The 15,920-nt window shown below is 32.4% G+C and overlaps 2 protein-coding genes across 2 annotated transcripts; both read right to left on the reverse strand.

Annotated features, from left to right (window-relative positions):
• Positions 1-1,835: 1,835 nt before the first annotated feature.
• LOC109060105 (spindle assembly checkpoint kinase-like) lies at positions 1,836-6,400 on the reverse strand. The gene is made up of 5 exons (XM_019077249.2): positions 5,784-6,400; positions 4,781-4,926; positions 4,143-4,281; positions 3,616-3,723; positions 1,836-2,938 (listed from the first exon to the last, which is right to left on the reverse strand). Exons 2-5 carry the CDS (start codon positions 4,924-4,926, stop codon positions 2,537-2,539), a joined length of 795 nt encoding a protein of 264 aa, XP_018932794.1. The 5' UTR covers positions 5,784-6,400; the 3' UTR covers positions 1,836-2,536.
• Positions 6,401-11,458: 5,058 nt separating this feature from the next.
• On the reverse strand, positions 11,459-15,206 carry LOC109067171 (cyclin-dependent kinase 1-like). Its single transcript, XM_042773180.1, has 5 exons — positions 15,068-15,206; positions 13,888-14,042; positions 13,661-13,799; positions 12,680-12,787; positions 11,459-12,393 (listed from the first exon to the last, which is right to left on the reverse strand). Exons 2-5 carry the CDS (start codon positions 14,031-14,033, stop codon positions 11,638-11,640), a joined length of 1,149 nt encoding a protein of 382 aa, XP_042629114.1. The 5' UTR covers positions 14,034-14,042; positions 15,068-15,206; the 3' UTR covers positions 11,459-11,637.
• Positions 15,207-15,920: the final 714 nt, after the last annotated feature.

The following is a 15,920-nucleotide window of genomic DNA, read 5'->3' on the forward strand; positions in this document are numbered from 1 at the left end:
CTAGTTAATTAATACATAGCATAAAAGTAATATAATACAATATAATTTATCATAATATATAAAATATCATAATAGACAATATATGAATTCAATATTAATTAATCACACTTAATTGATTGGTATATATATTTTTAAATAACAACAACATTAATAATAATAATAATAATAATTGTATTACTTATATAATATGTACTTATACTCACTTGCTTTAGAATTTATATTTGAAGATATGTTGTTATCAATGGCCATCACTCAGGTCTTCCTGCTATTGAGCTCTATGACTGTACTGACCCCCCCCCCCCAATCTCTCTCTCTCTCTCTCTCTCTCTCTCACACACACACACACACACACACACACACACACACACACACACACACACACACACACACACACAAGCACTTGAGGTTTACATGGAGTGAAACTGCTTCTCTGAGTTTGGAATATGAGTCAGGTGAGTATGACCTCATCTCTTTTTCCTCTGCTATGAGGTAATGTATCTCTCTGGCTCTCTTTCTCCTCTGTGAGCCAATCATTAGAGGTGCTTCACCGATGACACACCCCACTGATGATTCAGATTCTCACTGTCACGTGATGCTCACACCCTCAGGTGATCTCACTGTACAGATGGATCATTGCCAACAAAACCACTGAACACTGCAATAGAATAAACATTTATAGTCCATTCTTAAAAAAAATCAGTTATAGTTTAACTTAGACATATCAGTTTTCTTTTTGGAATCAGTGAATTCATAAAACAAATAAACAGTTAAATTTCTCTCTCTCTCTCTCTCTCTCTCTCTCTGTGTGTGTGTGTGTGTGTGTGTGTGTGTGTGTGTGTGTGTGTGTGTGTGTGTGTGTGTGTGTGTGTGTGTGTCTGTGTCTGTGTGTGTAAAACCGTAAAACGTTTTTAGATTCAAGTGTGTCCAAACGTTTAACTATGTACAACGAAGTGATTTGTGTCACACAGTTGCTGTTGAGGTTGGAGGTTGCATTATCTAAATGTATTTATCTATCAATATAGGTGAAATTATCATCTACTGTTCACACATAAATAGGACGACAAATACATTTTCTTTCGCCTTACTAACTCACTGAAAGAAGTTTGGCTGGTTTTTGTTTACAAAGCGTTCGCACACCCTCTGCTGGCTGGAAAAACGAACTGCAAATAATGGAATTGACTGCAAAAATGGTTAGTGCTGTTCTAATTTATCGTAACATTTAAGCTGTATCTAATAATATTGTATATTATTTATGCTTGTCGTGGGTTTATAGAGAAGTATTCTACAGTATTTAATAAACCATGACACTACTTAACTCATTAAACATGATAACACAAGAGTAAGAAACCACAGTGAAGTAAATTGGGCCTGCTTCTGTAAAAATTAATGTCATTGAATTCACCCTGTATGTATACTATAGAGCTAATGAGTTAATTAGACACAGGTAGGATCAGTTAATAAAAATGTAAAAGTACATCTTTTTCTTGCTTTCACTGAAGTTGAATATGTGGTTTGGAATAAGGTAAGGACAAGTCATATATTAATTTCTAACAGTGTAATAGTTTTCTTTTTTAGTAATATATATATATATATATATAATATATACTATATATATATATATATATATATTATATATATATTATATATATAGTATTTTTGTAAATTGACAAGTTTCTTTAACATGACAAGAGAATTACCTAAGATGCCTTAGAAAATCATAACTTAATCACTAAAATCACATTCATACCATTTTTATTTTTTAATTTTTTACTATTATTATTATGTGTGTGTGTGTGTGTGTGTGTGTGTGTGTGTGTGTGTGTTCACAACATTATTAACAGTTAAACCAACTTGGCTGCAACTGAAAGAACATTTAATAACTTATTTTTTTGTGATTTAGTGGTCGAACTACAAACTGCAGATAATAGCATTTTCCACATTTCCACATCTTTTAAGAGAAACATCTGAAACTAAGCTGATTATTAAAGGAAACACATATGAGATCTCCATTATGTCTTCTGAGGCATGAAATGGCAACTTCTAAGCAGTAACATCTCAAAATGTCAGAAAGTGAAACATGCCAACAAATGCATATCAATAAAGAAGTTATTTCTGTAATGAACAAACACCTTACATTTCAATCAAATCAGTAAAATCAGCTTTTTAATCATCATCCAATATATTAAAATGAACAAAACCATTGAGAAAAAGATATTATACAACATGCTTTTCAAATGAAACCCTGTTTGTATTCCACTAATCCGACACTGATCATAATCAACCAATATGCACTGCAAAAAATAAAATAAATAAATTATATATATATCTTTATAATCATTTTATGTAAATCTCAGGAAAAAATAATCTCTGACAAAAATGCAGTAAAATAAATTTAGATTCTCACAAAAATACATAAAAAAATAATTTAGGCTCTTTTGATTGTTGGACGTAAAATTTCGTAAAATTTCGTAAAATTATGTTACTAAAGTTTATCAGCAATAAACTCATTCTCAAATCTAAGATTCTTGAGAATCTTTTAAATAGCTAGTCCTACATTCCCTAAAATGGAGCTGAACAAAATCCACCTCTTTCCTGCGTTAATAATATCTCCCAAGATCTGCTGCATTGTAGGTCTGAACACAACAAAGCTGTCCACCATTCTAGAGACGGGGAAACCATAAGGATTTAAACCCATGGCTCCATACACATAGAGAGTGTTGATAGTCGGAGGGAGTCTCACTCTGGGCACGATCAGGAGCTCTGCTATGATTTTACCCATCGCCCACACATCAGAGTACTGGTCTCTGTATTTCCCTTGGAAAATCTCTGGGGCAGAGTAACACAAATTGCCTCCTTCTGCACCAAAGCAAAGCCCATTCTTTTGGAACCTGGCGAGGCCTAAGTCAATTATGACAGCTCGGTAAGTGTTGTATTCCACCTGTAAAGAGATGAAATGACCATTGTTAAAAAGGCATATCAGAGATTGTTCTGCCTTCGCCAGCTGAGGAAGTTCAACCTGCCACAGGAGCCGCTGATACAGTTCTACTCAGACGTCACTGAGTCTGTCCTTCATTAACAGTCTGGTTTGGCTCAGCTACAAAATCAGATATCAGAAGACTACAGAGGATGGTTCGGACTGCTGAAAGGATTACTGGTGCTCCCCTATATATATATATATATATATATATATATATATATATATATATATATATATATATATATATATATATATATATATATATATATATATATATATATATATATATATATATAGGTTGTTTTTGTCTAATCCGCTCCAGAGATATATTCATATTCTGTACTGTATGGAAAGTACAGTATGGAAAGTTATGAATAACAGTAAAAACTATGATAAAGTATAATATTCATGCTTTGGTGTGAATATGTTTCCAGAGCTAATTAGACACACTTTTTTTAGGCTAATAAGATTTCTAGAGAAATATTCTTCATCATTTTAAATAGAATATTTACTTAAAATGATTTAAAAAGTGTATAACTTAATTAACATAGTGTATATGTGGGCATTTGTTTTCAAGCACATTTTCTTGTCAGATCAGGAATCATGTCACACATCCAGAAAAACTTTAATTAACTCACCATGATGTTGTCGGGCTTCAGGTCCTGGTGGACGATATTCTTTCTGTGCATATAAGTGAGGCCTTCACACATGCCACGGATAATGGTAATCATGACAGGCTTCGTTAGCTGAGAAAGAAAATAAAAAAACTATCAGGACTATGTGCATTGATGAAAATCAAACATCATGAATGGTTGTGGGTTGTTCTGTAAATTATTTTATTTTGTGCACAGAGATAAAAGTTTTTTTGTTTCTTTGTTTCTTTGTCATTTTAAATTGTGTAGCTTTCTGAATAATTAGGTTTTAGAAATGATAGACTGAATATTTTAGACAGATTCTGATTTTCTGATATTCTCTTTGACTATTTTTTTTTTAGTTCATGGAGCACATTTCTACACAAATGTTTATTTTTCTTCTTTATTTGATTTAAACATTCTTGAATTTTAACTAGTGTTTGACTAAGTTTAGGATAAATCTGTTATCAGTTAAAATTTTTATCTAAAAGTAAATAAAAATAGATAAATTAAAATGTCATTTTTAACAGTACCTCCATGTATGATCGTGAGCTGAACATAAGCTTTTCCAGAGTTTTCCCAAAGATTAATTCCAATGGGATATTCCACATGCCCTGAGAGTCCAGCCAGGGTTCAGCCAAGAGCTTCACCACATTGGAATGTTTCAGTGACCTACAATAAGATCGCATGTGCCAAATATGAAATATCACAAATGGCAGTAGGGTAAAATTAAATTTTTATTATTTTTTTTTAAATTAGGCTATATGTAATGCAGTAATCGCTCACAAAACATTATATTAAATAGTAACAATTTTTCCCGTTTTCTCAATTTTCAATGATTTCTATTAATTTTCTATTTTCTCACTTTTCACCAAAACACAGAATAACACTCAAACTTTATTCAACAGTTATTCTGCCGATCCAGTCTCATACAAAGCATGCTGGGAAGGAGTACTGATTCAGGAACAATACTGATTCATGTAGTCTGTCTTAAGACAAATGGATGAAGCAGTTTATAAATTTTATGGATTGAATGCAATTTAGTTCTGTAAACAAAAAGCTACAGTAGTTCATTTTAAAATCAGTGGCTCAATTTAAATCAGTAATAAGCAAAACCAATTTTTTTTTTTTTTTTTTTTTTTTTTTTTTGAGCATATATACAAATACTCACCAATATATGTTTTTCTCTTTCTGAATATCTTGTATAGTTACAACAGTGAACGGCACCTTCTTAAGAGCTGCATGTGTATTTCCATAGGTTACTTTATACACCTTTCCAAAGCTTCCTTTAGCATAAGTAGCAGGTGAAAAAGCCATCTGGAGAAACAATCAAAACTTCAAATGAATTCATTGTTTAATTACTTGATTTTAATTAAACCGATTTCTCATTGATTTATGTCTTTTCCTCAGTGTTTCAGCTGAACTATGTATTTCTCAATAAATAAACACTCAAGTTTATCTGGAAGTCGTAATAATAATACCTCACTTAGAAATTTAATATATTCTTAATACATTTGTTACATTTCAAAGTGTTGTGTCATGTTGTGTTTAGTTTTTAACTCCTTTAATTAGAGCATTTTAACAACTGTAAAACTTCAAGCACTAGTTACAGGAAAAGTGTGAAAAATGTTGCCCCTCTTGTTTTTCCCGACAGAAAGATGTCTTGAGGCTTAGCTCATGCTGCACATACTCACTGTTGTGATTTTTGCTTTCATTATCCACTTTGACAAGCCTCAAATCAGTGTCAGTAACTTTTGTAAAGAGCATTAGTACTGCTGTAAATTATGTCTTCTTAGACATAATAATAATAATAATAATAATAATAATAACTTTATTTTCTATAGTACCTTTAAAAGACACTCTCAAAGCATTTTACAATATAAGAAAATACATATAAAATAATAAAGAAAATACAAAATAAAACGAAATTATTATATTTTAAAAGTACTGTCAATTTGTTTGAATTAGAGGCTCAAAAATTACATTGAACAATTCAGAAACTGTATTTTCACTAAATTTTAAAATATTAGTAAAGCAATCAAGAGGATGAATGCATAAAAAGACATAAAGCAATAATAAAATCTCAAAAAAATAATGCAGTTGGTGTTACAAGCTATTCAAATTCATAAACAGACTGAATCAATGATAAATAAATTTTAATGAATCATTCTTACCACTGCAATTGTCCAGTCTTTAAAACAATGTCATGACAGTCAGATAGACAAAAAAAAAAAAAAAAATACACCAGATGAATGGCACCAACTACCAGTCACCAATAGTGTGCGTAAAATATCTTGTGAAGGCAGTATTTCTCTTTAGCTGCCTACTTTCAGGATTCCTTCTCTATTTTGACCAATGAGGTTCGCTTTTTCAGTTCTTAGTGATTACAGGTTCAAATGTTCAGGAAATCTTTCAACAGAGATTGCTGCAGGGCTTTTTCAGATACACATACCAAGAGCAAAATCTAAATCTAGCAGATGAAATATTTAAGAGAAGACTGAAACTGTTAATTAACTATTAACAAACTATTACTAATTTCCATGATTCTTTTTCCCCTGTGAAGTCTGGAAATCAGAATAATTTTTTCCCCCACTTATTCCATTTTTTCCCATTCATTTTCTATTTCTATTTTTTTTTCTATTAATTTCATTCCATTTATTTCCTCATACATTTCTTATTAAGGCAATGCACTCTCATTAATTCTCAGTTCCACCACCAGAGGTCCCATAATACCTCACACACCTCTAATCCTTATCTTTCTGAGAAGTCTTTGTAATATTATTGTAATTTCTTTACACACACACACACACACACACACACACACACACACACACACACACACACACACACACACACACACACACACACACACACACACACACACACACACACACACACACAATGTTATAAAGATGCTAAATTGCAGTTTTTCTGAAAGTTCAACTAGCAATGACATATTATGGAGTCCCATGACATATTTTAGGAGACATTAATAATTTGAATACCAAACGATTGCTTCAATCGCTTGGCCATTCCGCATGTTTATATGTTAGATTTGAAAACCATCCTCTATGTTGTTGTTATGGTGAGTTAGGAACCCATTTCTTGGTATACAGTCATGCTGTTACTGTATGATGGAACCATTGCATTACTGTGAGAAAAATATGAGGAAACACAAGAGGGGTTTCATATTCATAGCCATAGATTAGTAAATAAACCTAGAAAATAAACTGAATGATATGGTTTTGTAGGCCTACTAGGCAGTTAGCTCTTTTAGAAAGTTACAGAATAATATCATGAGGGATGTTATTCTTGTGTTTAGCAAATACACTAGAAAACACTTTACTTTTTATTATTGGTTTTGGGGTGCATGAAAGAAGATACTATATCACAGTTCCTCTGAAAGTTCAATTTCAGTTTTAATGGCAACATGTTAACATATTATGGACTTCCAACTCAGTTTATTGACTAAAGAAATCACTGAGAATACACAGTAGATATCTTATCAACCCTGACAAGTACAAGTATAGTAAAGCAACGTACAAGAATAGTAAAGCAAATAGTTAGTAGACAGTATGATCATCTAATTTATATGAAGCATTAAGACAATAGTCATCATTGTTTATGTATTCTATGTTTCAGCACAGAAAGACCCCACAACATTTTAATTACATTAAAAACTGCTCTTCTGTATTCTTCAAGTATCCTTTAATCAGTTGAATAAAACCTGAATTCTTCGGTTTCAACAGGTCTGCCATTCTTCATGACTACACGTTGATATGTTTGAATGCCTCGCTCCAAATCGTTGTGATGTCGAGTCATTGCCCCGTTTCTTGGCATGGCCATGGAGCTCTGGATGCTGCTGTTACTGTGTGATGCAACCAATGCATTCCTCATCTAAGAGAAAATGAAGGAAATGTAAAAATGGTTTTATGCTCAAACTCATCCAGGGTTATTTTAGTTAACTGTAACTGATATATAAACAAACTTATTTTATTTCAGTTACTTGCAAAGGCAACATTTCTCATTTTCATTAAGTTTATCTTGATTTACTAAAATAACTACAACTAAATAAAAGTTAATGAAAACTACATACATACTATTTAAAAATGATTATTTTGGAATTCTTACCAGAGAAAAAGGTGTGGGCTCTTCTTCATAGTTACACTTACATTTAAACCTTAAGTTTAAAAAATGAATCGTGTAAGAAGTTATGTATTGATGGAGCTTGGAGTATGTATAACTTCACAGGTGAAAAACATATTTCTATGCACATTAAGTTCATAACTCATCTGAAATAAATACATACGGTAATGGTCCATAGTAGTTTTTCATCAACCCACATTTATTACAGGATGTTTTTGCCTAGTAGTTTGGTAAGAAAAGATCACATCAACAATCAATCAAAATGCCTTTTATCACAAAAATGATATTTACAACTGCAGACTGAATGGTCTCATTAATTAAATAAAAGAAAACTAGATATTTATATAATAAGACATTTATTTTAAGCAACATAAAGGACAGAAAACTGTATTTCATCATGTATTTTAATGTATTTCATTATTTCCTTACCATTTTTGTTGCTAATGCTCCTCTTCAATGTTGTAAAGGCACTTCGTGACACATCTGAACTGACTAGTTTCCCACAGAGATCTCTGTAAGTCTCAAATGATAACCGCTCCGCCCATCTGACAGCAGGAATGTTCCAGTGGAAGCCAAGCAAAAAACAGAAATAAAGGACAAGAATGAAAAACTTGTGCCATGAACTTGACAAGGCCACACATTCCCCACAACAGTGTTTTACGAACATATTTTATTTCAGATAGATAAAATAGGGATTAAAATAGGATTCTTTGTTCTTATAACAGGTGTTATATATTACACAGTTCAGAATTTTCCAAAATCCCACCCAAAAATAATGTTTAGCTAATTCCCGGGTTATCTAATTAATTTAAATTCAGTGCACTGAAAAGCATTGACAATTAAAGTGTGCTTTTAATGGGTGTAAATACATCTGAGACTACAATAAAATGATGATATATAATCTCCAAAAGATGATAAAATATAATCTCCATTTGCCATATAACCATTCTTTGGCTCTTGAACTTGTTTTTTGGAATGTTTTCAAGAAGGAAGAATGTGGCCACTATTGTCTGTCAGAAGAGACTGGAATATCCATTTAATTATAAAGATTTTTGATATGTATACAAGCCAGTTTTAGAGAAGGCGTGAATATTAGGCCATAGTCAATTAGCTTTGTTTTCTGTTAGCTATTATGAAAATTTACCTCTCTTTTATTTTCTGTAGGAAAATATTTCAAATTCTATAATTCCATTAAATGCTGTGAACTGTATGCTTTGATCAAATCACTGTTTCATATACAGCATAGTGCACTGCTGTATATAAAGCCAAAGCTAATCAGTATTAGTAAAGTTCTTGGAAAGTGAAGCAACAGTATAACAGCAGACACCAGTTGTGCTTATAGCAAACTGTAGCTCCGTGGATTTCTGGGTGAATATATTGAACATTACCTGTCAAGACAAATCAAGTCACCTTTATTTAAATAGCACTTTATAATACAGATTATGTTAAAGCAGCTTTAAACAGTGTATAAATAATGTTTCAGTGATGCAAACAAAATTAAATTCTGCAGTAAAGCAGCTCTAAAAAGAGGACAATAGTAAACATTATTTTTTCTGTTAAAATCAGTTCATTGATGATTCAGTTCAGTTTAATAACTGTGTGAGTTCAAATAATCTATAAAGCAGCTCTGGAGAAAAAAGTGATGACACCATCCAGCTCAGTTCAGTTCTCATTCAATTCGATCAAATTGATAATATTGGCAAAAAAAAAAACAAACAAAAAAAACAACTTAAATAGGCATTACAGTAAACATGTTTTGTTAATTTCTTCGTGGGGAAATTTTTACCCCACTGTTAAGATGTCTACATGAAAATCACATACTGGCCTTTGTAATTTAGTTTAGTCAGTAAATATAACTTAAAAAAAAACATTATTAGTTCAGTCAGATTTGCACTTATTTGGTAATAGTGTATAATTAATAAATAATAGCCTTTATATTTATAATATAATATAATATAATATAATATAATATAATATAATATAATAAATATAATATAATATAATATAATATAATATAATATAATAATATACCTTTTTCACATAATAGTTTATTTTATGATTTACAGAAATTGCATTTTATAATCTGTAGTATCTGTAGTAGTACACAAAAAAAATCACACTTTATGTACAATTGTATATTAGACTGATGAACAACACCCACTATGAGTAAAACAGAAAGGAAAAGCAGCTTCTATGTACAAAACAAAGATGCATGATTACATATTTGGACTTGAAAAGCAGGTCTCTGTCAGTCAACCAAGTTCTTTAACCATAACAAAGTATGTCATTACATGGACTACACTGATTTTCACACAAACTTAAAAATGGACAGGAAAATCATTACTAAATCATGTTGGTTGTCCTATCCATGATACAAGACCAATTTATCAGTGCTCTTAATGGAAGCTCATTGAGGCCTCTATATATTTCAGTTGGATTTAAACAGTAAAATATATGTTTTAAATGAAAAGTAACATTTTAGTTAAATAATCACAATGTTAAATAGTTTTGTTTTATCATTAATATAATATTACTTATTAGGTTACCACATACATATTACTATGACATTTTACTTTGATCACTTGATATTTGCAGAATTTCCACACTTTTTATCAAGTGTACTATCCTTGCTTTTTTCTATGAGTTTAATTACTGGATAAGGATTTTTGTTTTAGATATTTTAACTTGTATGTCAGAAACCAATCTTTTGTTAACATTATCTATATGTAGAAGCCACATATTTCATGTTTTTTAAGACTTCCATGTGGATGCAAAAAAGAGTGAAAACGACAATGTGCAACACTGCATTCACTGAGGGAAAAGGAGTACATTAATCATAATAAACATAAAAAAGTCTAAGGTTACGTATGTAACCCTGGTTCCTCGAAGGAATGAGACGCTGCGTCGCAGTGCCACACTTCCGGCATCTCTGGCCAGCGCTAATATATAAAATAAAATAAAATAAATATAATTCATAAGTGTGTCCATTATGGACTAAGCTGAGCTCATGTTCTAAATCAAGGGTATTGTACAGTTTAAGACAAACTTGCAGCAAAGGAAACCCCCTAAAATATGCTCTTTGCATGCTTTGTTGGTGTCAAAGTGTTACTTTAATAAACATGACATTTGGTCACCTGTTCATCATCAAATTGTTCTAACTCTCCACAAATTCTTTGTTAATCAATGATAACATCAATTACCGTCTGTTTTATTTGAGAACCTTCATTTGAAAAAAAAAAAAAAAAAAAAAAAAAAAAAACAAACAAACAAAAAAACAATCAAAGTAAAATGAAGCAATTAAAACATTTTGGAGTGTATTGATGAAGTCAAATCAAAGATTTCTTAAAACTGAAAATGCAGGAAACATAATTTTCAGTTCTGATTATTTTTAAACATGCAGTATTGTCCTCATATAGCAGTAATTCTAAAAGATGCAAAGCTGGAGGAAATATAATGAAATACACACCTCAAAGATAAATTTACTCTCAGAATAAATGAAGCAAATGCATGACGTGACACTTGAGGGCTCCACTTTTCCAGTCCACCAGAGGGAGCCAAAATATTAGTTGAGTAACCTTCATCTGTATGATTTTCCCCCTCTTTTGGAGACGGATTGCCATTATTGTGCAAATGAATTTGAACACATTTCAATGTGTAATATAATACACATAATTAATAACAGAAAAATAGATAAACACATTGGTGTTTTTGACATTTTAATGGTTATTCTTTACATCAAATGACACAAATTGAATGAATATAAACAAGATATCAGTAATGACAAAAACCTATTTCTATTTACAAAAAAAGCATTTCACCTGTGTACAATGAAAGTGCTCACCAACGTTTTTAAGAACACAAGTCTATTCACAAGTGCTATTTTTAAGAATCTTTGGTTATTTGCACTTTCTCATATTTAATGATTCTCCCGTCCTTCGTGACGATCTCTTTATATTCTAGAGCGCCATTCTCTTCGATGTAGCGTTCTTGAGTCACTCTTCCAGTTTCTGGGAGAGGACAAGGAAATGACATCAGGGACAGCTGCTTATTTAAGGCCTCACCCTTAACCGGTACTATTGCCTTTCCCATCTCTCTCTGTTGAGGTAGACCCTGACGATAATATAAAATAGGAGGTTTAGTTACCTCCACTTTAGGAACAGGAGGTCCTGGTGGACTCCATTTTTGATTTGGCCTTATGTCATTGCCATGTGTCACTGGGATGTCTCTTTTGATGTCCCTTGTAACGTCTCTTGTGATGTCTTTTGGTCTAATGTCTGGTGGGTGAGCTGAAGGAGCTCTCCTGATTTCTGCAATGACTCCAGCCATAGTAGTTCTGTACGCCGGATTGGGTTCAACCATTCTGGATACTGGATTACAGTACGGCTGGTCTTTTAGAGTTTCACGAATCTTGACAGGAGAGACAAATTGGGTGGGTAACCTGATCCTGGCACAGAGTTCTGCTATTATTTTACCCATGGCCCAAACGTCTGAGCGCTTGTCACGAACACCATTCATCTGTAGGATCTCTGGTGCTGAGTATGCTTCATTGCCCAAGTTAACTGCCGAGGTGAGTCCATTTCGAAAGAATTTAGCAAGTCCTAGATCAATGATCACGGCACGATGGGTTTGATGCTCCACCTGAAATGGGACAAGAGAAGTAAGTTTCTATCCTCATGTTCTAGGAAACAAACAGATCAAATTAGACCTGTTTATTTATTTAGTCTACACCACAATGTGTAGATTAAGTGCAGAGACTTTTGAGTCTTTGCAATCAAAAGTCACAGATTTCAATATAAACTCAAACATTGCTCATTGAATTCTTCAGAAGAACATTAGGAGCAATACCTAAGACAAATGAAACCTAGTTGAAAACTTATTCAAGTCGAAAAAGTAAAAAGAAAAACTAAAACATTTTCAGTCTCACCATAATGTTATCAGGTTTGAGGTCTTGGTGGACGATGTCTTTACTGTGCAGAAACAGCAAACCTTCACACATGCCAGTGATGATTGTGGCTTTCACTGCTGGAGTCAGCTGAAGAAGACAAAAAGACATTGTTGCATTCTGGGTCCACTAATACATAATCTAAAGCATACTTTTTAAAAATGTTGTAAAGAAATAGTTCAGCCAATGCAAATTTTGTCATCAGTTACTCATCTCACTTGAGATGTAACTGAATGTGCAAAGACCCGAGTAAAGTATACAGTAAAGCAGGGGTCACCACACTTGGTCCTGGAGGGCCGCTGTCCTGCAGAGTTTAACTCCAACTTGCCTCAACACGCCTGCCTTGAAGTTTCAAGTATACCAAGCAAGACCTTGATTTGCTGGTTCAGGTGTGTTTGATTAGGGTTGGAGCTAAACTCTGCAGGACACCGGCCCTCCAGGAACAAGTTTGGTGACCCATGCAGTAAAGTATTAATTAAACCAAGCAAAATTGCAACTGAACTTTGCTAGCTCTTATAGTACAGAAAACATTTTACTAATAATTGAGATTCATGTGAAAAAGACTTCCTATCCAAACCACATAATAATAATAATAATAATAATAATAATAATAATAATAATATTCAATAATAAAAAAAGAATATAATAATAAAATAATTCACTTTATATAATAGAATAATATTGTATGGAATATGGCACCTGGAATATAGCTACATTCTGCTTAACTATACGTTATTATATTACATCAATCTGCAGTTTTAAAATATAAATACAATTATAGATTAGTATTATATCATATGAAAAAAAGCACCCAGCCATGACATTCAGCTAAACTTCTGTTTCAGAAGTTTAACTTCACTTTTGTTTCTGTTCATCTGTTTCACTGTAGAAAGAAAGTCATATAAGAGAAGGTAGAGTAAAGGATGACAGATTTTTAATTTGAGCTGCGTTAGACATCTTTACCTGTATTTTAGAAAGCTGTACTTTGAAGATGGTGGTCTCAAGATCTTCCCCACTGATGAACTCCAAAGGAATGTTCCACTTGGAGTCTTTCAGCCAAGGATCACCGAGAAGCTTCACCACGTTTGTATGTCGAGCATTACTGGAGTTTAAAAGTCATGTTTCATGGTTATCATTTTAAGCTCAGTAGTTAAACATTAAAGATATATATCAAATATATATATACATACTAATATACTCTGCATTCTCTCTCCAACTGTTGTCTGCTGATGAGTCCTATAGGAACTCTCTTCACAGCAGCCCATGTGTCTCCATACTTCTCCTTGTATATTTTTCCAAAGCAGCCTCCAGCCAGTGTTTGTGTGGAGTATGCCATTTAGTTATGCTGTTAGTACAGTACACATCCATATGAGAAAATATCTATCCATATATCTACCTATCTATCTACACTCTCAGAAAAAAAGGTACAAAAGGTGTCACTGAGGCGGTACCTTTTTCTAAAGGTACTAATATTAACCATTTAGGTATTAATATGTATATTTTGTAATGTCTTTTATGTTAATATCTATCTATCTATCTATCTATCTATCTATCTATCTATCTATCTATCTATCTATCTATCTATCTATCTATCTATCTGTTTGTAAAAAATCTATCAGAAATGTCAATGCCAGTATCTTTGTGTCCGTGTATGTAATCAAAACAGGACTGTCTTGAAAGTGATTACCGTCAGCACATAGCATGCAATATGGGTCATCTGGTATGTTTTCAGGAAATCCCCACCATTACTCAACTCATATAATCACATAAGTTTAGAAATGCCTACATAGTTGTAAAGCTATAAAGTCATACAGTTTTTCTTTTAAATCTACTTGACATTTTGATCACAAAGTTACCTTAACGTATGTAATAGAAAAACCTGATTTTAAAGCTAAAGGCTCATTAACACACATCCATTAACACAGAGAGTTTTGCTGGAAAGCCTTTGGGCCTGTATTAAGTCTGTACATGCTGCTGGGAAAATGCTGTCAAACTGGATCTGGATTGTAAAAAAAGTCATAACCCTTTCACACAAAGAATAAATTCAAACCATCTTTCTTTCAAATTTATGGCTGAATATTTGTAAGACTATTACCCTCCTACCCACCTCCCTCCATCCCCTGGAAACAAAAATAGTTTTAGTATGTTTCTGCCCGTATACTCAGTGTTATGATTATCCAACCATCACACATACCCTACAGCAACTACACAGACAAAAGAAGTGGTTCCCTGATAGCCATAAACCAGAAGAAAGAACAGAAACCATGTCACCACTATCTCTGACATTAAACATCAAGCTATAATCACTGAACTTTATAATAACACACAACACAATAAGAATTTGATTCAATGGTCATTGAATTTCCTTACCTGTTACAGCAGGTTATGTGGCTGATGCCAATGAATTTGCTCAAATAAAACAGGAACAGAGAATTTCTTTGCTAATTACCTTCCTTCTATAACCACACCCTTGTACTTCAACACCTATAACCAGCCAAATAAGAGAGAGAGAGAGGGAGAGAGAGAGAGAGAGAGGGAGAGAGAGAGAGAGAGAGAGAGAGAGATTGAAAGAGAACAGTGTTGCTGGTTATCATACCGTGAAAACCTGAGACTTTATTAAGAAACATTCCGTGAGATGTAGATAAAAAAAAAAAAAAAAAACTAAATAACTGCATGTTTATGTATTTATTTTATTGAGAAAATATTGTATCAATAAATGTACATTTTCTTCAACATTCCCAAAATTACATAATTTTCTTGGTGACTTGAACTACCTAATTATAACATTAGAAAATATTAATACCAAAAAAGTGTTACATTTCTGAAATTGTATAATGATCTGCTGAATGATTTGTAATTTTGATTTACTACCTCTGTATTTCTTTTTTATCTATGTATTGTTATTTATTTTTATAATTTTTTCTTTGTCGTCCTATATTATTTTTGTATCCATAATGATATCCAGTGTTGTATTTAATTGTTGAAGTTAATTGTTTATACTTGCAATAAAAAAGAAAAATATCTAAAAAATACACACACACACACACACACACACACACACACACACACACACACACACACACACACACACACACACACACACACACACACACACACACACACACACACACATGCTATATATATTTAACAATTACATATTATTAAAAATCATATAAATGACTGTTATATAATGTGTTATATACATGTTATATTAAAAATGACA

Source organism: Cyprinus carpio, chromosome A16, assembly GCF_018340385.1.
Source record: "Cyprinus carpio isolate SPL01 chromosome A16, ASM1834038v1, whole genome shotgun sequence".
NCBI lineage: Eukaryota > Metazoa > Chordata > Actinopteri > Cypriniformes > Cyprinidae > Cyprinus > Cyprinus carpio.